Raw genomic sequence first — 21,214 nt, 5'->3', positions numbered from 1 at the left:
TATTAATAGCTTTTATATAGGGGTGATGAACAGACACTCCTGTGTCACTAACCTTCTTATTAAAGATGGCTAGAATTTTAACACTTAGAATCACATTCTCATAAGAACTAGAGAAATCAGTCTTGAAAAGAGTAAAGGTTTTTAAGTAGATGGGGATGTCAGTGATATGCTATTATCAACTTTTGACATCCCTTAACATGGGTCTCCACATCATCGCATTTAGTTTTACTGAAGTTTAGTTTTACTGAAGTTTAGTTTTACATCCCTACAGAGGGAAACACTCAAAGTCAAAAATGAATCCCCACAATCTTGTATTTTTACCAGAAAACAACTGGTAAAATGCAAATTAGACCTAAAGAATTTTGGATATATGCCACATAAAATTGTTTGCTGAGGCATATAAACAGTGTTATCCAGTGTGGACACCTCCAGTTTTAAGAAGAAATTTTGGAAAGTATATTACTTAGTTAAAAGATCTGTTTTCTGACAAAATAGTGGAAGATTTGTAATTTACTGCCACATGTCTACTAGTTTATGTTCTATATTCTTCTACATTGAACTAATTTCTGAATATATTTCTTTTAATTTAAAATACTTGTTATAAATCAAATTTACCATGTATGTATTCTGTCTGCATTGTAAAATTGGTATTTTTTGATGTTAAAGTATGATTTCTTCTCTCACATAAAAAAAAACGGTTTAACAAACATAATACTTGTGGGCAAGTTTCACTCCCAGAGAAACTGGTGGATGCCTCCTACCAGGAAGTGAATGTAAAACTTTTAGTATGTGAATAAACATTTAACATACTATAATGAATTATATCATTACAATACATACTATATATTGTGAACTTTATCACATAACTCATAATAAATTATAAAAACAGCGAGTTAAATTCTCAGCTAATGCAACTTCACCAAATTTGGGGGCATACTGTTAACACAGAAATCACCCAGAGTTCGTGACTGGTTGGGGAAGAACTGCATTAACTTTGTGACACAGAATGGGATGCTTTGAATCTAAATTTCATTATTTTTATCATCATCTAAGTTTCTGTTAGATTTTGTTAATAAAAATCTGATTCAGATTGGATGTGTATTATTGTTCTGTTCTTCTTACCTTTCTCCATCATTTCCCTATTGCAAACCAAACTTGAATATTGTGGGAAATGCACTGTGCTAAAACAAAAGCTGTATGTTTTGTTTTATTTTCCAACCTGGATTTACATTACACTTAAAAAAAACCCAAACAAAAAATCTTATTAACTCAGAAATGTGGGTTAACTTAAGTGGGTTATTCAATTGGCTAAAATCAAGAGAGTGCCTTAGTAGTACACTACAGAGGCTTTTTTTTTTAAAGAATGTGCTTATATGTTAAGAAACATCCCTTATGAAGATGTTAACTAAGCATATTATTTTCACTCTTTTTCTTACAATTTTATCTGTGTCATAATTTCATCAGGAAAATTCATGCCTCGTGTAATTTGATTAAGTTTTAGCAGAGGGAATTCAGTCAAATTTGAGGACTGCCTAAACATTCAGTAGGAAATGACTATACATTTTTGTTTCAAATGGTATTTTTATGCAAAACTACACACCTGTACAGCTGGACTCATCAAGGCTGAAATCATTGCAGTCTACAATGCCATCACAACGCTGGGAGATTGGTATGCATTGATTAGTTGACGCACATAACAAAGAACCATTGAAACAATCTTTAATGGCTGAAACAAAGAGTAACATGACAATTATTATCAGCTATATTTCTTTTTCTCACTGTTAAAAAACTATCAAAAAACTTGATTCATACTATAGTGTATAAACTTGTGACCACTACAAGCTTTCATCTTCAAAGACATACAATGTTACTATTGAGTAGATAAATAAGAAAACAAACACAGAGCACAGATGTTACAGAAGCTGGATTTTCCCATGACACATTCATGAAGAAGAGAGCATGTTTACTTAAAACATTGACAGAGTAAACTGCAAAACCCCAATGAAAACCCATAAAAAGATATCACAAAACATAATCAACTCTCATTCATAACCTAGATTTAAAATGATGGAATTAATTTTTAAACAAAAAGAATTGACATTGTATAGTTTCCTTCTGTTACAAGAAACCGAATGCTAAGAGATAGTTAACATATAGAAAGTAGAGAAATATTATACTGAAAAATCTAAACTTGCATACATTTTTTATTCTTGGGCATTCAGTTATATTTTCTATATTTGGCTGGAAGAATTATAAGGGGAAAATCTTGCTGGAATCATATAAACCTTCAGGTACTGAATTATTCCTGAGTCACTGATCTACAGGATGTACCTGATGGTCCTGCAGACTCCTGTAGAGTATAACACCATTTTGTCATTTTACCTCACACAATGTTCTCTTATGCTGCCTTAAACTATTGTTTGGGTAATATAAGCTGAACTCTCTCACCATTAGACTAATGCAAATTAGAGGCAACTCTTCTGACTCCATCAGAGTTAGATATATTCACATTAGCCTGAGACTTTAGAGTGAGAGAAAGAATCTAGGAATATTAAAAATACCCCACTGCCGCATCTAAATTTCATACTTTCCTGCTCCTGGGTTCAAGATGCCAGTGTACATGGCAACAAGCCTCCCAGGCTGGATGGCCAGGCTACTGTAGGATTTATCTGTTCCACCTTTAGATATAATTTAAATCACCAGCTGACATGGACTGCAAGAGTGTGATAAATTTAAAACACAGCAATTCAATTTAGACCAAAATAATGGAGTCAAATCTTGCCAGTTTTGATCTTGCCAGTCAGCTCTTGCCAGTTTTGATATTCTTTCAGAATTGTGAAATTACTTGTGTAAGTAAGGGTTTGTGGGATCAAACCTTTTAATTACGTGCACTGACCATTTACTAAAGTCTGAAGAAAAATCTGTAGAAGAATACTAGCAACTATAAAGAGGAGCTTGCTTTTGTTTCCAATTTCAATTCACCTTTATGAGAACTTAAAAGTTCTGGCTGATTTTAAACTATCACTACGCTGTTCTGCATATGTGTTTATATCAAAGCCTCTAAGATTGACGGAAGTGTTGATATTGAAGAGGGAATTTGTAGGTAGTGACAGCAGGATAAAAGCAACAAAAATTTCCTTTTCTGCTCTCCATTCCCTTGACCACTCAGTCTGGCAGAAAGGTTGTGGCAGACTGAAAAACCCCAGCAGCTTACAGCATCACTCCACATTTGTAGCATATCCTACCATCAAGCTCTTATGATCGTCAGCTTTCCAGAAAGTAACAGTCCCATGCCCTCTGCTGCACTTTCCTAAACAAATAATAATCTCATACTTATTTTGTGTGCAATTAGATCCAAATCCTGGACACCCTTTGCAATTTGGGGGATGATGTCCCAATGGTATTTGAACCAGTTTTATAAATGGTCATTTGCACACAAATACCCAGTCCGTAAACATAATTCCATGTTCAGACTAGGACTTCAACAGAAACAAAGTTGGAAATTTGACATAAAATATATTCTTCTTATGTACTTTAGACCTTTCTTGCCTGCACAAGTATTTTGAGGATGCTGTATACTATGTGGATATAGAGTACTACTTATGATTCGTCATATATATTATGACTAATACAGAGATTCAGTTTCTGAGCTCTAACTTGCATTGAGGGTTGTGGTAAGAACAAAAAGTGTCATTTAGCCCTGTATTATCTCCCCTAGTCCTTGACTGGCTGCTGGACTCATACCTGAGGATAAACCAGAAGAAATGCTAATTATTTTTGGTCCACTTATATCTGTTGATCATTGAGGTGGTTTTGACATATTCCTTTACCTTGAACAAGCTTATTGCACTGAGATTTTTATACCACTTACAGAAGGAGCAGTCATAGCAATGGATCTCACTGCTGAATACATTGCACAGATCCAGCATTTAAGACAGAAAGGACAATGACGCTAAGTTATTGGTGCTGAGGTAAAGAATGTTAAAAACACACTTTAAAAAAATGTTTTTTCTCTTATTGCGTGGAAACTAAAATTAATAATGCGTGCTGTTAACAGAGTTACAAGTAGCTTCAAACTTCTCCAAGTAGTTATTCTTTACTTTCATGAGAGACCTTCAAGTGTTTTTGGGATAAAGACATTAAATGGAGGCATTAACAACAGTGGAGACATGAAAGTGAAAATATCAGCTTTTTGCCTACATTTCATTTTCCAGGTCTAAATTAAATCTGTAGAAAGGATAAAAATATCCCAGCTCCTTTGAAAGTATACAATTTTTAATATTTACTAGGTATTTAAAACTAACCAGGACTACAACAGATACATTTTGGTGTACTACAGAGAACTGAGAAATAATTTTTTATCTGTTGCTGTTAACACTTCAGTCAGATGGTGCTGGGGTCTGTGGAAAAGTAATGTATACACCCCATTGGTGCTAATATGTTTGGTTTACAACCTTACTATTGTAATCAGGCAATTTTAAAAAAACTTTAAAAAATAGATTAAATAGGTGACATAAAGTACCCGTCACTAAAATTGACAGCAAGAGGAGGGCTGGCCAAGTAGAACATGGAACCTGGAAAACAGTTCCAAGATTTTCTTGTTTAAAGCATCAAGTAATAAAATCCTCCACATTAGTAGGTGTAAAACAGTATTAACATAATACTGTACAACTTAACTGCTGAGTGAACTCTATGGGAAATTCTGTCTGCATAAATCTTTAAGTCATGCAGAAAAGCATTTTTGTGGTAGAAATTGTGGTTTTAGTAGAGATCTGACTACTGCATTTTTTTGTTTGTTTTTCTTTGTCCTGGCCTTCTTTTGGATTTTATACTTAATCTCTGCAAGATGTATGATGCATTTTGACAACTGGTCTTCATCCCACAAGAAAACTTTCCGTGACGAATTCACGAGTTCAGAAGCCAGCACATTTTCGACCATCTATTGTTACATTTAAATGAATGAAATTGTAAAGGACATGACACACACGAAATGGAAGGTGCCAGTAATTCCTAAACTGAAATTTTCTAAAATTGCCATCAAGATTTGATCTGCACCAAGAAAAAAAAAAGGCTTTGCTAATTCAATTTTAAACTGTGTTTATAATTTCTTAGGACAAAATAATCATTTTCAATCTAAAATCTGAAAAAAAAACCTACTCCCAATCTGTGTTATTATTACAGTACACATAGGCTGGAGTTACTAGAAAAACAATTAATTTTATACATTATGCAGAAATTTCGATACAATAAACAAAATTTGTGAGATTTTGACTTTTTCTCTCTGACTTTTCTCTGTTGACAAACTTAGGTGGCATTTCCTATGTTAAAAGTAGACAGCTAGAGATGAAATGCTGCACTCTCACAGCATATATATTTTGATGGGAGAACCAGCTGTGACAGTAATCAGCTTTTCACTGATTGCATTCCAAACTACCACTAACCATTTTCTTTTTGCTTTGCCTGCAACCAGTATCTTCTTCAGAGAAGAAACATGAGTTGCTGCTTCTGTATTCCTATCTTATATTGTCAACACTTACATGTTTATGTAGTCAAAATTGAATTTTGGAGTAACAATGTGATAACAGGTTTGACTAAGTTTCTGCTCTGCTCAGAACCCCAAGATGTGCAATACTTATGGAGAATTTTTGTTCTTTGATTAGACCAGGATTGATTTTCCCCTCATTCCCTGGGCATTGCTTAGAAGTCAAAGGCAATGAAAAAATATCTCAGTTGTTTGGGGAATACTGATAATCCTGGAAATCTTGTGGCCTTTGGATTTTGGGATTGTAGAACACATTAGCTGCTGTGACATGGAGTTGGGATGTACATGTACTAGGATACAGCAGAGAGGTCTCTAATAGAGGAGAGATTGAGGAGGAAACAGGGCAGAATGAAGATTAATGAGGAGAGGTTTATTTGAATTTAGGGACATGTAAGATTTCTTCATGCCTTTGGGGCATGTAGAACGAAAGATAACAGATATCTCCAAAATAATGCCTTTTGCCAACAAAACCACAGAGCCTAGAAAGGCATGCACAGATAGTCTGCAAAATCCATGCCAGTTTTGTAGAGTAATTTGTTAAAAGAAATGGCATGTGCAGAGGCCTGCATGTGTATTCAGTAGTTTTGATTCAAAATATTTAAGAACTTGAATTTCTAGCTGACTGGAAACAGGTATTTTACTAATTGTTTTGGTTCTTGTAAGGAAGAAAAAGAAAATGTTAAAAAACTTGCAGAATGAGAAGTTTAGTATGAAATGTTTTCATATGTAAAAAGCCTCTTTTTTTTTTTTCCCCCCCCTATGTAGCTAATTGTTTTGACCTTCCTGAACGGAAACATTTGGCCTCAGTTTGTCTATCAATAATGAAATATTTTGAAATTGGCAGACACTCACTTTTGTGTCTATCTGAAACCTCATGGTATCTCATTGCAGTTACAGTTCAAAGCCAGTTGTCCTTGCGTTATGCTTGTGAGCCCTTTTCCTTGGTTGGGGCAGAGATTGCTGCTACTGCGTGAACAGACTTGATTTCAAAATTCTTGAAAGGTCAGGACTGCCCTGAATGTTACTGAATTATTGAACAGTGAAAGTGTATCTGTCTGTCATATTGTAATCAGAGATGAGGCAATGCAAATGCAGCTGACTGATCTATGGAAAAAAGGTGGAAATGCTTCCAATTATTAACAGAAATACAACACAAATGATTCTAAGCATTTATCAAAGTTGATAGCCAGGGAATAAGAATGCATAAGCAACATTATTTACAAATGTAGAGTGCCTCTCCAGGCAACACATTATACGTGATACAAATAATATTTTTCTTGATGAGGGAATAGTGAATTTTACACTGTAGTTCATTATGTTGCTCTTTTTCACATCACTGTTTTAGGAAAGTGAGTTTGCATTGCCTTAACTATAGCAATGAAAGTAACTTACGGCAGCCAGCTTCATCTTCATTAAGGTGGCAGTCGGGCACACCATCGCATTTCAGGAGGGATGGGATACAGCCTTTGGAAGGACACAGGAACTCTGTTTGCTTGCAGGAGCCTGGAGACATGGTGGTAGACATCTCTGTGGGACAGTTAATTTCATCACTTCCATCCGTGCAATCTTCAGCCCCATCACATTTTGCAGCAGGGGGCAAACACTGGTGCACATATGCACATGTGAACTGGTCACTACTGCAAGTTGGAGGGTATAGACCACCTGATCCTTCAAGAACAAAAGGCGTATATATTGATTCTCTTCTTTCAGTAGTCATCTATACTGCCTTTGAGATGTACATCAGGACTGCTGGGAAGGCAGCGGATTTTGATCACTAAACTCTTAAAAAACCCCTCCAAACAACTTGTATAAAACCGCAGCTCCTAAGTACAGAACACCCAATTAAAAACATTTTGTCTCATCATATTAACTCTATTGTTTTTGTTGTTGCAGTATTTTGCTTCTAAAGCTCAAATTCAGCTTTTGTTTTAATCCTATTACTGTTTGTGTCGTGTACGTATAGAAGGGTTAATACCAAAGTATTAGTAAAACTTGTCTTTCACCCTGTATCGGAAAGGGTTAAAATAGCCCTCAAGTTACAATCTTCCTCTATTTGTATATTGAATGGGTGAATAAAAATTAAAGACTGTGTAAGTCTGGATCAAAAAGGAACTTGTTTCATGGAAAGCTATTATATGTGGTAAGGTCTGAACCCTCAGCAGAATAAGAAAAAGATTTTCATAAAGTAACAACAAAGATTTTTTACTGATATAGTTTATTACCACTCTGATTCTGTAGCTTAGTTTGATGTGATAGACAATTAAATCAAAGAAAATACTAGATAAAAGTTTCCAAGGTACAAGTGAAAAAAAAATCTTTTTAAATTTCAGACTTTAACTAATTCAGACAGATGACAAAAGAAGAAATATCCCATGCTTACTTGCATTGCTGGAAAAAATACTGGAAAAGACTTTCTGTGATCACTTATGCAAATAAATGTGTCTCAGACACTTAAGTACCTCTTTCTTCATATGAAAATAATTGCAACAGAATTTGACCAGCAGAAACATCAGAACTATTTGTGGAAGCTGAATTCTAAGCAGCTGTCTATGTTAACACTGTATTCTTTACACCAACAGTGTCTCCCATGGGAGCAATGTGATGGACTCCTGTAATTTTTGTTTTATGTGCAGGGAGAAGAGAAAAATCTCCAGAAATTAACTCTACGTATTTAATATTTTCTACGTCAATTTGCAGTGGATTAGTAAAAAAGAATATTATCATTGTTAGAGACAAGGGAAGACAAATTAATATCACCACCTGTGTAAAAGGACGAGTTTTGCTGTCGATTTGGGCTGAAGCAGAGCAGATCGAGTGCAAAAGTTCATGGGTGGGTTTTAGCGTGCCTTTTGAAATGGTGCAAGCATTGCTCTCTGACCTCAGAAGTCAAATGTTACTGTTGCATTAAGGTGTGACACGCTGTAAGGAAATACATGGATTCAGGCATTATTTTACTGCTTTTAATCCACTGGGCCTAGCAGCATGTTTGTGTATTCTGTGATACCAGGCTGGGATTTTACAGCAGGAGAACTTTGCTGAAACACGCTCAGTTTCTAAAATACCTGCATCATGAATAACAATAGCATTTTGTACAAAAAGTGAACTGCTACTGCATTCAGATAAACAGAACGCTAGTATTATTTTACCATCTGGTTGCTTGTGAAACAGTTACAAGTAAAAAGAGCTCAAACTGCTGCGTAACATTGACCTTTGCCAGCTTAGCAATTTTTGGTTTTCATGTTGACTTTATGTCAGAAAATCATAATTGAAAAGCTTCATACAATAGAATATTCCTGACATAATTTCATATCGCTAGTGTTGTTAAATTCTATCATGCTACTAGAAAAATGTATTTCATACACTGGACATAATATAAACATAAAGCAATAATAATGGATTTTGACACAGTGAAAATAATAACCTTCTGAACATTTGGCTTTTTTTGTATTCAGAGTTACACCTAAATAAATCCCTAAAAGATGTGTACTTTTAAATAGGATTGAAAAGATTACAATTTCATGATATGTGTTTTATAAATGTGTTAGACTAAAAAAAATTTCTTTAATTTATGCCACTTCAAAAGGCTTATGAAAGTTGTCTTTAGACAGTTGATTATAGACACTTAAATCACATAGTGAATTAATTTTTGAACAAATTAAAAGTATTTTAGCTTTTGCATTATTTTTCTACTTTGTTCCAATATTTTAGTGATTAATAATAGTAGCACATAAAGAGGTTAGATCATCATGAAGAATTTGTATAAAAGGCCATGATTCTGTCAAGATACCAATGAATGTATGGAAACTCACTGGGAGAACATAGTTCTCTCTTTCTTGATATAAAACTGGTACAGTTAAAAGAGCAAATCTTAACACAATGGATTTCAAAAAAAAATGAATTATTTTATATTTTTAGTTTGCACTTGCTCTGGAAAAAAAAAGGGTATGATTATATTATGTAGCACTTTTTTTCCCTTCTGTTGCTTCTGACCCTTTTCCTCACAGTGCGCAGGGGGAATCTAGTCAGCGAAAATGACTTAAGCTGCAGTCAGTTCCACTTAGGCATGCACTTTTCTCATTGCATAGTCCAGTTTTAGTTTTTCTGTGTTTGTTCTGATACAGTGGAAATTAACCTCACACAGTTCCAATACATTTGGCTTTCCTATGGCCACTTGTTTATGTTGCAGGAAAGATTGTGTTTATAGTATGTTTGTGAGCATTTTTGACCCAGTTTAATTCCCTATACCTGTCCTGTTCGTGGTATGTTTGTTAATAGGTTTCTACGCAACTTTGTTCTGAAAATTTCCCCCTTAAACTCTTGCTTGAGTGTGTTCCTTGTTATGAATTTTGTCTCGAGTGCTAAACTATTTTTGGGCTTTCGTAGCACTGATCAGTTTATCCTTATGGTCCCAATCATATAAAGTGCTTGTGCATGTAAATGATCCCATACTAAATTCAGTATTTAGGCAAATGGTTGAATGCTTTATTGAATGGGGGATTAATTTTTAAATTATTTTTATTTTCTATCGTAATTCCCTTTTGTTGTTAGAAAATAACATATAGAAAGAAGTTCTTCCTGACTTGCGTAACAATTATTTTAGAGTGTGCAATATTTACTGAGAGCAGTGAAGATGTCTCCAATTTATGCCAGAGATTAAATTAGGGGTAAGGTTAACCAGGGGTCCTGTTGAGGTCTGTCTTATGTTTTCAGTACACTAATAAAAATCCAAAGTGATACTCTGAAATCAGCAAAATCATTTTAGATCAGAACAATAAATAAGATTAGAATATACTCAAAGACCATAAGAATATCACATTGTTTATTAACTCACATTATGTATCAATTAGTTCACATCTGGCTTAGGATGCAATAGGAAAATTGTGCTCTAGATGACATTCCATAAAACATCATGATTGCCTTGATCTGCCAAAACTGTACTCCCAAGTTCAATCTATTTTCTTTACATAAAGTAGGTTATAAATGCTTTTCTTAATTATATATTAAATGTGCCTGGTAAAAATTTTGAAAATATATAAAACATTAATTTGTATATAGTTAACATTTAAAACTAGCAAATTAGGAGTATGCAAATCTAGAAAATCATTAATTGCAACTGAGAAGAAATCTCAAGCAACATATTAATGCAAAACTCATTACTTGTGTTCAAAGCTACTATCTATGTAATTATTTATATTAAGGTCACCATTGCAGTATCTGCTACTGACATGCTTCATTCTAAAGAGTGGCAATATTCATTCTGTTTTCTTGCCACTGGGAAGAACTGAACTAAAATGTTAACACTGCAATGTGGTTTGCAGTGAAAAATGAGCTGGCACTAATGGGAGACTCATAAATACCCTCCATTGTGCTGAGTTATACAGTGGTGCGCTCACCTGACTCAGCCATGGAAACTGACTTTAAACTTATGCATGTACGTGACTCTTATATCCACTCTTGTACCTATATATGAAGGTTATGTAAACAGCAGAATCTGAAGTGGTTTTTTTCAATGCAAATTGGACTATCCGTTATGGCCCACAGGCCATTTCAGTCACTTAAAATCTTTAGCTTCAACGTCTAATACTGGCATGCCAAAAAAATGTTTCCCTCACTTTTTGCCAAATGCAGAAAAGATGTTCCCAACTCAGCACTCATCTCCTGAATGTTGTGTGGCTCTTATTTTCAGGCCACATTCAGGAGTGGAGGAGATATTGTACAGGCTACTTTTTTAAAAAGCAGTATCTATTTGAAGCTGTTTAAGATTTGAAGAGAAATCTGCTGAAAATGATATGTTCTAATGAACACAGGATAAAAGCTTAGCTTTCTGTATCCAAGCTGAAAGATCACTGAAAAGCAGGACTGGAGATTCTCAGGAATTCATTCAGTATGTGCACACAGATGAAAAGTAAACTAATCAAAAACAATTTCAGAGAAAATAACCTCTGCTCTGCAGAACACCAAGTCTGGATTTAGATCTGTGTGAAAAACAGCAGCAAATTGTCAATGTTCCATTATAGCTAAAGGAATCATAATTTTTTAAAAAGCAAGCTGAGGACATGTCCTTATTTATTTTACTTTGCACTCAGTTTTTCCTTTTACACTTATTTTTACCTTACATATGGCAAATAACCAAAATTAAAGAAAGGATTTAAAAATGTGCATGTACCATGTACTTGCACATCATAAAAAGACATTTTAATTATGTCTAAAAAATTACATTTTAATTAGGTTCTAAAAATCTTTGTGAAACCCACTCATGCAGCTGTGCTGGGTATGTTATGACCTAAGGACCAAGAAGTGCTTCCCTACATGCATCCTCACACTTTGAAGAGAAATTTGGTAGTTGATGTAGAAACAAAAAAGCAAAAATCAAACCAGTGTGTAAAGCAAACCAAATTTTGTATGTACTGCTTCATGAACTGCAATAACTGCGGCTGAATATACCTGTATTTCATTGTTGTCGGATAAAATGCATGCTTTTAGATACATCTTTATTTCAACGTGTTGACCATCAAAACATGTGTTACACTAAATAGAACTCATGAGCTGATGATTTGGGAGTAAGGAGCCCTTATGGCATGAAAAGTGTTAAGGCAATAAATGCTCAACGTCAAGGACATAATTACATATTTGTGGGATAGGGATTTATTAAACGCTTACTGCTGTTTGATGAACATTTTCTGTACACATATGCTTTGTTGTAGTACTGCCTTTGTCATCCATGGAGTGTACTGATCTTGTTTCCTGACTATATGCCAAACTTCACAGGTCAACACTGTAAATGTTTTGCCCGTGAATCACAGGGATTCAGTCATGGGAAACTGCAGAACTGCTATTACCTGAAAGCTAATATAAAATACATGTTTATATTACACAGTCATTAGCACAACCAGAAACACACAAATGTGCTTAATATGAATGAAACAACACCTCCCTGCTATCCATGTCTTTTCTGGCTTTCTTGTTCAGATACCAAGATCTCTGGTGCAGAATAGGTCTCCATTTATATATCACCTGTAACTGTGAATTCTAGTTAAGACTAGTAGACATTTGAATTAAAGTCAACACTAGGAAGCATGAAATAAAGTTACCACATGCTATTACACAGCATTAACTCAGTTGTATCAGAGCTTGCTCTAAAGCCCATTTACATAAATGGGAAGACACATTGATTTTAATGGGCCTTGCATCAGACCCTTGAAAACTAACAACCTGTCTGATATATTTGCATAAGTAATTTGCCTACTAAATCTAATAAAAACACTGGACCTATTAACTGTAGCTAAAAGAGCCAAAAATAAACCCCTCCAACAGTTTTCATTAGACAAGAGTATAAATTAATTACAGGAGCAATCCAATGCATTAATTAAGTTGAAATAAGGGGCAGTCCTCACTTTCACGTCAGTAAACATTGGATCAGGGCATCAAATCAGCCCATTTAAGGTGACTGCAAGGAAATGACCTTGTTAAAAAAAATTAAGCAGACTGAAGTTGTTCAAAGGCTTTAAGAATCTGTCTGTAAGTCTTTTTCAGTGTCAATAAAGCTTCTGCTAGAAAATAAAATGTTAATTTCAAAGCTTGTAAAAAAAACCCAAAAAAAGAGGAAATTGAGTCTGGCCAATTGAATCTTTAAATCTCTTCCCCTTGTGAGAACACAAAAGAAAGGGGCAGGGTGCTGAAAATGATCCCAGAGACCCGTTACAAAGCCAGAATTAATGAAAACGGAACTTGGAGCAATGACTTCAGAGTTGTATATGTCTGTGCAGAATTGTGAAGAATTTATTTTAAATGATCACTGTTTGCTGACATACAAACATAATGGAAAACAGACAGGTTTACTGCCAGTAAAATCAAGCTACGATTTATAACTTCCACTCAGAGAACTACCGCTTCTGGCTGGAACACACTAACTACCTGTGACAGAAATATTTGCCATATTTCTGCTAAGAACAGTGCAGGAATTGCTAGATATGCCTGCTGTTGTGATGGATTTACTTATTTGTTTATGTATTAGGAGCAATGAAGAACTGTAGAAACTGTGAAGCTTTAGTTTCCAACAAAATGAGGTGGGCTGGGCTACAGGACAGGTTTAAAGTGGAGAAAAAAGCAGCTTCTTGGAATCAGCACATTTTCACAGGTAGGGTGGGAACAAAACACTATACTAAATCTTTTATTTCTCAACTTATAAAGAAAGGTAGCTTCTACAGGTACAAATTTATCATCAGCTGTGAAGAGCCCTGAAGAAAACTATCATAAACCCTGTATAATTTCCGAGATAAATCTGAGCTTGTAATTTACTCTAATTGAGGAGACAGGTAAGTTTTATGTAATGAAGAATCTGAGAATTTTCTTCTCTCCAAGACAGTATCAAGACACAATTTTGTTCCAAAAATGATTTCTCTCTATACCTTCAAGGAAATACGTTGATTTTTATGAACAAACTTAGCAAGGCAAAAGATCATCTCTGTGATTTGAGGCTTGCTTGGTTTTTTTTGGTGTAAACAGATGGGTTTTGGAGGTTCAATATCACTGAAACTATTTTGATATACTATTAAAGAATAAAAAGAATTTTAATTTCCCAAAAGGCATCTAGCTTGAATCAGAAGATTTCAGTATTCTGCACAGGTATAAGAAGGCAGAGAGAAATTGAAAGATTTGGATGAAGGCATTACATTTATTTATTTAAACATACATTACATAATTGCATTCAGGACTTGCCATTAATTTTGCTAGTTTATTTAGTATAACTATCTTATTTAATTATTTCTGAATACTGTGCATGGAGAAAACAATATATTCAATTATCTCTCATCAGGGATTTCTCTGTATTGGAAAAAGCAGAGGGTGCTCTGAGTAAAATAGTATTCAATAATGTGATTAAAGATTATGTCATTGCATATAAGCACACAGGTCCTGTTGAGAGCCAAATGGAAGTCTGTGGCAGGAAGAGCAGAGAAGGTTTATAGAAAATCAGGATTCAAAAAGTGTGTTCCATGAAGCAGAGACAAGATAGAGTCCTCAGTATATAAGGGAAACAAATTAATACCTAAGCAAGATATTATGAAATTAGCATTTCCAGGCATATTACCTTTGCTCTGTGGTTTCCAATCTGAAATCACAAGGGGATTGACTTCTGAAGAGTGTCTACTCTCTATTTTCTGAAAAGTAGATACCTTTAAGATACCTAAGGAGAGCACCTAAATTATAGTAGCTCAGACTAATGGTCGATTTTGAAAACCTTGACCAGTGATCCTTAGCTCAACACAGATTTTTTTTTCACTCTTTCTTTATGCTATCTATGCTATATGGAAATAGTCCTTATAGTCACTATTCTGTTACTAAGTTACTTCAATGAAAAAGTGTTAGGAACAATCTTCATTCTGCTATATTTAAACACTTATGTGAGACAGTTTGTGTTAGAAGATGTCAGTGATAAAGTCCATTTCCTTCCACCTTGAACAAAGAAAGAGTTCTGGCCCTTTGGGACACTCTTGTTCTCCTCAGCTCAGTGCCTGAACCTGCACCTTTCATACCTTTTTGATATGGTATTGCATATTGATATTAGACAAAGCCTAATTCTGCTGTTGTTTGGAGGTCAATGGAAATTGTTTTGCTCTGAAAGAACTTCGGGATTGGGTCTGTCAGGCATACATATTTTGTGAGCTCTGAAACTGCAATATGGAGAAGTCTTGAAGAAATCCTGCCCACCAGACAGAAGATCTAAATGAGAAAGAACTGAACAGCTTTTCTGTTCATTAAGATAAGCCTGGATTCATACAAGCATCAGCATATAATTTAATTCCTGAATATTAAAGATTTCCCTGATGTTAAAAGGAGAACTGACAAATGCAAAGGAAAAAACCCTGAAGATCATTATGCTGAGACAACGTATGGCTCAGAAAGACTCTGATTTACAAATGGCTAGCAATGGGGAAAGTATTGGGGGAAAACAGTGTGTGTAGTTCCCCTTTTCTTATACTCTTTCCCAGGAATCCATTACTGTTGGAGACAGATTATATTGCTAGCTGGACCTTTTCCTTACTTACTATGGGTGACCTGAAATTCTGAGTAAATCTATGTTAAATTTTGTGATTAAAATATCATTTCCTTTGTCTCAGCACTTCAGCTCTTTTAGAAAGTTAGGAAAGATGAGCTATAGGAATGGATCTGGCTATCTCTCGTCACTGTTGTCTGATGGCTCAAAGAAATTAAAGATTCAATTTCTGGAGGATATTAGGTTTTAGGGCAGTGGAAAGCCTTTGTGTGCATTTTTTAAAAAAACCTTTGAAGTACTAGGTGGCTTGGGCTTGAATGTAGAGCCAAATCCAGTCTTGTAATTCACAGATTCTGATTTGCTGCTTCTATTTGTTTCTTCATGACAAGTGAAAGCTTGCTCAATGTAAGGATTATTTAAAACCTTTACAGCAGGTCTAGTTTGTGTTTTGCTACAGAGCAATGGGAAGGCTTGGATGAGTTACGGTATATCAAAACAAGATTTTCACCTAAATGAAAACCGTCAACAATCACTGAAAATTTTACTGTACTTCAGTACCTAAATGGCAAATCTGACCCTTTTGTTGGTAACCTGTGTGGTGAAGTCAAGAACTATGACAACATTAGAAAAAAACCAACCCACAGCAGCCTGGGAAATAACATTGTTTTTTGTGCAATTCCACCATGATCAGATGACACAGTGTTAAAGACAACATGTACTGTCTGCTCTGAGTGTTCTGCATTATTTGTTTTGCCCTTTTATCTCCAATGTATCCTTACATAATGATCTTATCTACTGCAGACAAATCTTCCAGGTGAAAGTGAAGCTGCAGTAGGGTGGTGTGGGGGTCTGTTCCGTGTGCCCCTTTTTTTTTCCTTTCGGCATTTTCTCAGAAACCGTCCTATGCCACATGCTCAGACGCCATCTTGTGGAGGCCCGGACTGCCTGACCTTGGCGACGTTTTATGACGCAATAAGGTAGGCGCCAACTTGAGGGATGCCTCCGCCCTGCACCCTCCACCCGCCTCTGGAGAGACACATCCGGAGACAGACTGACGATGGGCCAATCTTACGGCGCAGGAACCAGACATGTCCCACCCTCGGACCTGTGATTGGTGCAAACTGTTGACTGAAGGCTCCAAGTCACATGACTCTGCCGAAAAACTCTATAAAAGAGGCTGGATCGCCTGACCACACGGGCCCCCACCGCCATCTTCCGAGAAGCAACAAAAGATCCCGCGGGACGCCGCTGGATCTCAGGGTGGTGACTATCCTTTCCCTCTCAACTGTTCTCTTTTCCTCTCTTTCTTTTACTTCTCTCTCTCTCTTCCTTGCTCACCGAGTTGCCTCATTGTTGGACTTAATAAAGTCAGAGTTAAGTTTATTGATACCGTGCCTCGGTTGTGCTTTGTCTGAACTCAAGGATCACGAATCTATTTTATTTCAGGTCAGGATTTTGGCGGGTGCTTTACCTGCAGGCAGGTTAAGCATACCAGGTGATTTATAATTTGGCGGGCCCCGCGTGGGCCATCTGCATTGAACCAGGCACGCCGCATGTGGGCTGCACTGGAGTTACTAATCAGGCGGGTCCCTCTCGGGGGCTGACTGCATTGTATTTTCTAGATTTACTTCTTTTTTATTAATTAGGCGGGCCCCCATGTGGGCTGTCTGCATTTTATTTCTAGATTTACTTTTTTTACTAATTAGGCGGGCCCCCACGTGGGCTGTCTGCATTTTATTTCTAGATTTGCTTTTGAGGCAGACCTTAATCCGGAACCCGACAGGTGCGAGAGGAAATGTGTAACACTGGCAGTCCTTTCTCATGTGTTCAGTTGATAGGCTAAAAGGACTTTTTAAAAAATGTTTTGTAAAGAAAGGAATGGATGAAAAAAAGAAGCACAGAAGTAGAAAAGGCTTTAAAATAAAATTATGAAGGATGATAAAAAGTAGTTCACAAAACAGAAGAAAACAAGGAAAATACTTCAGGTAGCACTGAGCAGCTGCGGGAAGTAAACTGTGAAAGCAAACAGACAAAAAAAGAAATTAAAAAGTACAGAATGATAAAGAAAGGTGGAGTAGGAAAGCAGACACAGAAGCACATTTGGATTTATGTTCTTCGAATTGTTAATTAGTTCACTAAGCAATGTTAATACTGAATTGGTGATAAACACTGAAAGAGTAACTGAATGTGGAAAAAGTATATACTGGTTTCTCAAACACTCTAGAACCTAGGGCACTGCATGATATTTGCATACCCAAGATGCAGCCCAAATATTCATCTTAAAGTGTTAACGTTATTCTTTTTTAATAAAACAAAACATAAAGCAATTACTTAAAGCAGTACTATCTAGAAGTATAAATTCACAAAGAGCTGTTGCTAAAGAGGGGCTCGCAGGTAACTTCACTGTTTGAAAAGGCTGGAGCAGCACTCAGTGCTGACTTTGTACCGAGATTTACCTTCTTCCAGCAGATCTCCACAAGCACAAATATTTTGCTTGGATGATCTCTGGAAGAGATCACAAAATATTTTTACTATTTGTTTGTTTCTTGAGAATACTCTCCCAATACATAAAAGCGCTATGTAACTAATACTTCACTATTTAAATTACACACTTTGTCCATCCAGTTTATTTCTCTAGTAATGAGTGAGTGAGCATAGAATCATAGAATGGTTTTGGTTGGAAGGGACCTTAAAAATCATCTAGTTCCAATCCCCCTGCCACAGGCAGGGACACCTTTACACTAGACCAGGTTGCTCAAAGCCCCATCCAACCTGGCCTTAAACACTGCCAGGGAGGGGGCAGCCACAACTTCTCTGGGCAACCTGTTCCAGTGTGTCACCACCCTCACAGTAAAGGATTTCTTCCTAATATCTAATCTAAATCTACCCTATTTCAGTTTAAAACCGAAACATGGTATTCTGATTTACATAAGCAGAATAAAGTTTGGGTTAATGCTAGGATTTAAAGTAAATGGAAGCAGAAATTTTAATAATTTCTGTGATGCCTCTTGCTTCAGCTGAACTAGAAAATACTATGAGAAAGGTATTATTGAATGCAAAATGTGATTCAATACTTCAGTATTCTTGGTCCATCTGAAAATAGAAATTGAAATGTTTTTTAACTTTTATTTTTTAAAAATTATAATATTAAATAAAAATAAAGTAATTTTATAAAAAATCAAGGTATTACTTAGAAGTTTAAATAAGATTGTTCGAACTGAGTAACAACTAAATTATGTGGTCACTAAGATGCACTAATTCCTGTAATATAAGATCTTTACACACCTTTATCAGTAGAAAATAATGGACCTTGAAAAGCGGTAAGAGTACATCTCATTTAGCAGTTAATTCTGAACTAAGCTAGATCCTGTGCCACTGGCAGCTGGTGCTGCAGCTCTCTCTATGCACGGGCATCAGCTAGAAGTTACTCCTACAGTAGGCCAGGGACTAGCTTGACCACACTTTGTTTAAATGTTCAGAAATGTTCTTAGATCTGTAGAAACTCTCATGGCTAATGAGGGCTGACTAGTTAAAAACAAATAAAAACCCCAGCTGACTTAGAGCTGCTGGTAATGTTTTATTGCTTAGAGCTCCCAACCAGCTAAATTGTGATTGCTTCTATTTAGAACATGTTGCCTCAGGAAACCCAAAGTAATTAAAGACAAGCTGCAAAATAACAATACAAAGAGAGAAAAAAAAACCTTCAGCAGCAAAGCTATCTTCTGAAAGGGAGAATATTATACAAAACCTGTACTGCAGGTAATACAGTTTTCTTTGAGCTAGGTCTTTGAATAAACATGATGAGCAAAAATCAAAGCAGGACTGACAGTGGGGTAGGTAAACTTTCCCACCGTTACTGTTAAAGGAAAATGTTCTTACTGAAATATCTACAGAGCAGTGATTTTATACTATTTGAAGGTAATTTTGAAGCACCTTTTCCTAAGTAGCTACTCTTTGTCAGGAACAGTATTAAAAAGTAAGAGGTTCTTCCCCCTAAACTGTTGTGGTTTATTTTGTTATACAGATTTTGTGTAGTTCTCTTGCCTCTTCAGAAGCACAGGCTTGGCCGATCTGGCCATCAAGGATTATTAGGATAGGACTCTTCCCAGGACAGTACAAAACCATGAAAAAACAGAAAGTCAGCACACTCTTAAGTAACAGCATATAGATATAATTTTTTAGTCTGGAGAGAACTTATATATCAAGTCACAAACTCATTCAGAGATTACCTTCCATTAGACAATTTTTTTTTTTTGAGAAATACACACCTGGGACAACTGTAAGAGTGACTATAAAACTGGGGGAGGGGGATGGATGATAGAAGAAACTGGCAGAATTTTCAGGGTGCACATACAACTGTGGAGTAGTTGGTGGAGGCAAAAAATGAGTGGGAATGAAAAAATAGGATGCCTCAAATTGGATGCTCAATTAAGTGAGGAACAAGAGATGGATTAGTAGAATTTGGAACTGTGGAAGCATCAGGATTGAGGAAGATGGATCTAGGATGACACATTTAACGCAAGCTAAAGGTTATTAACAGAGGTATAAAGAAAAATAGTGGTAAGGATAGAATACTCTGTACTCTAATTCCAAGTTATGGATTTAAGTGAGTGGATGATGATCTACAGCAGAGCATAGGAGAGGGACGCAATGTGACAGGAATTAAAAAACATGAAAAAGACCTTCTGCAACCAAGGTTTGTGAATTAATGTTTTTCCAGTAACAACTAAATTATAAATAATTTCCCTATAATAACTAAAAGTTTGGGTATATTAGCCAGAAAGAACTGGCTAATTCATAGAAGAAAAATCAGCTGAGAGACACCGGAAAGCATGACCTTCAGAGCTTCAGAAAGTCTCTAAACCAAATTAGTACAGATTGGGAAAGTCTTGGGGAGGGCGTAACTTAGTATGCTCTTCTTTCATTCTAATACATTTCCTTGGGTATCTATTATTGGCCATACCAGAAGACTTGCCTAGGCTGCTTTTAGGGTAATATAATTTATGCCACTTTTCCAAGAGCCTAAAGAATAGACTTATAAAGAACAATGTTTCTTAAAGAATTCATGTATAGACCCTTCCTATACCTCTAGAAATCACCATGAAGAATACATAGAAATTGTCTGGAGAGCACAAGTGAATACAAAGACAAGTATCCTGCATATAAATTAAACACGTCAACTGTCCAAGGAGAAGTCTGTTTCTTTGTCAGATGAGATAATAATGATATAACACAGAACAGAGCAAGATAAACTGTCTTATAAGTATTGCAGCTTGCAAGAACTAATTCCAGGCTGATTGCCAGCTTACTATACAAAGGAATAAGTTGACTCCTGAAGATGTCTGCCTCTTCTGCAGCTGGGCAAAGAGCATAGATGACCAGCTAAGACTGTCTGATTTATTTTTAGGTGGGTGCATGTAGTTAAGGTATGAGTTTTTGACTTACCCAACAAAATGTAAATAACCAATATAACTCTAACAATTTTTCTTAAGGCTTTCCTTATGATACACCATATTTGTAAGAAAGACAGACAGTGTGATACAAGTTAGATACTTCGAAGCATTCTACAAATGAAAAATCTCTGGAGAAAAATAAGATGATTAGAAAATGTTTCTCCATAAAAATCACCTTATTTCTATAGTTATGATTATTTCAGGATACCTTAACAAACACTTTCC

The 21,214-nt window shown here is 35.8% G+C and overlaps 1 protein-coding gene across 1 annotated transcript in view; it reads right to left on the bottom strand.

Moving 5' to 3' along the window:
* MALRD1 (MAM and LDL receptor class A domain containing 1) overlaps positions 1-21,214 on the bottom strand; it is a 302,374-nt gene that overhangs the window by 57,313 nt on the left and 223,847 nt on the right. Inside the window, 2 exon segments of the mRNA XM_068405612.1 lie at positions 1,601-1,726; positions 6,935-7,210. Of these exon segments, the coding sequence (XP_068261713.1) occupies positions 1,601-1,726; positions 6,935-7,210 (402 nt within the window).

The sequence above is a fragment of the Nyctibius grandis genome, chromosome 7, assembly GCF_013368605.1.
Source record: "Nyctibius grandis isolate bNycGra1 chromosome 7, bNycGra1.pri, whole genome shotgun sequence".
Classification (NCBI taxonomy): Eukaryota; Metazoa; Chordata; class Aves; order Nyctibiiformes; family Nyctibiidae; genus Nyctibius; species Nyctibius grandis.
The sequence above is the reverse complement of the archived record's forward strand: the minus strand, read 5'-3'. Positions and strand labels throughout refer to the sequence as shown.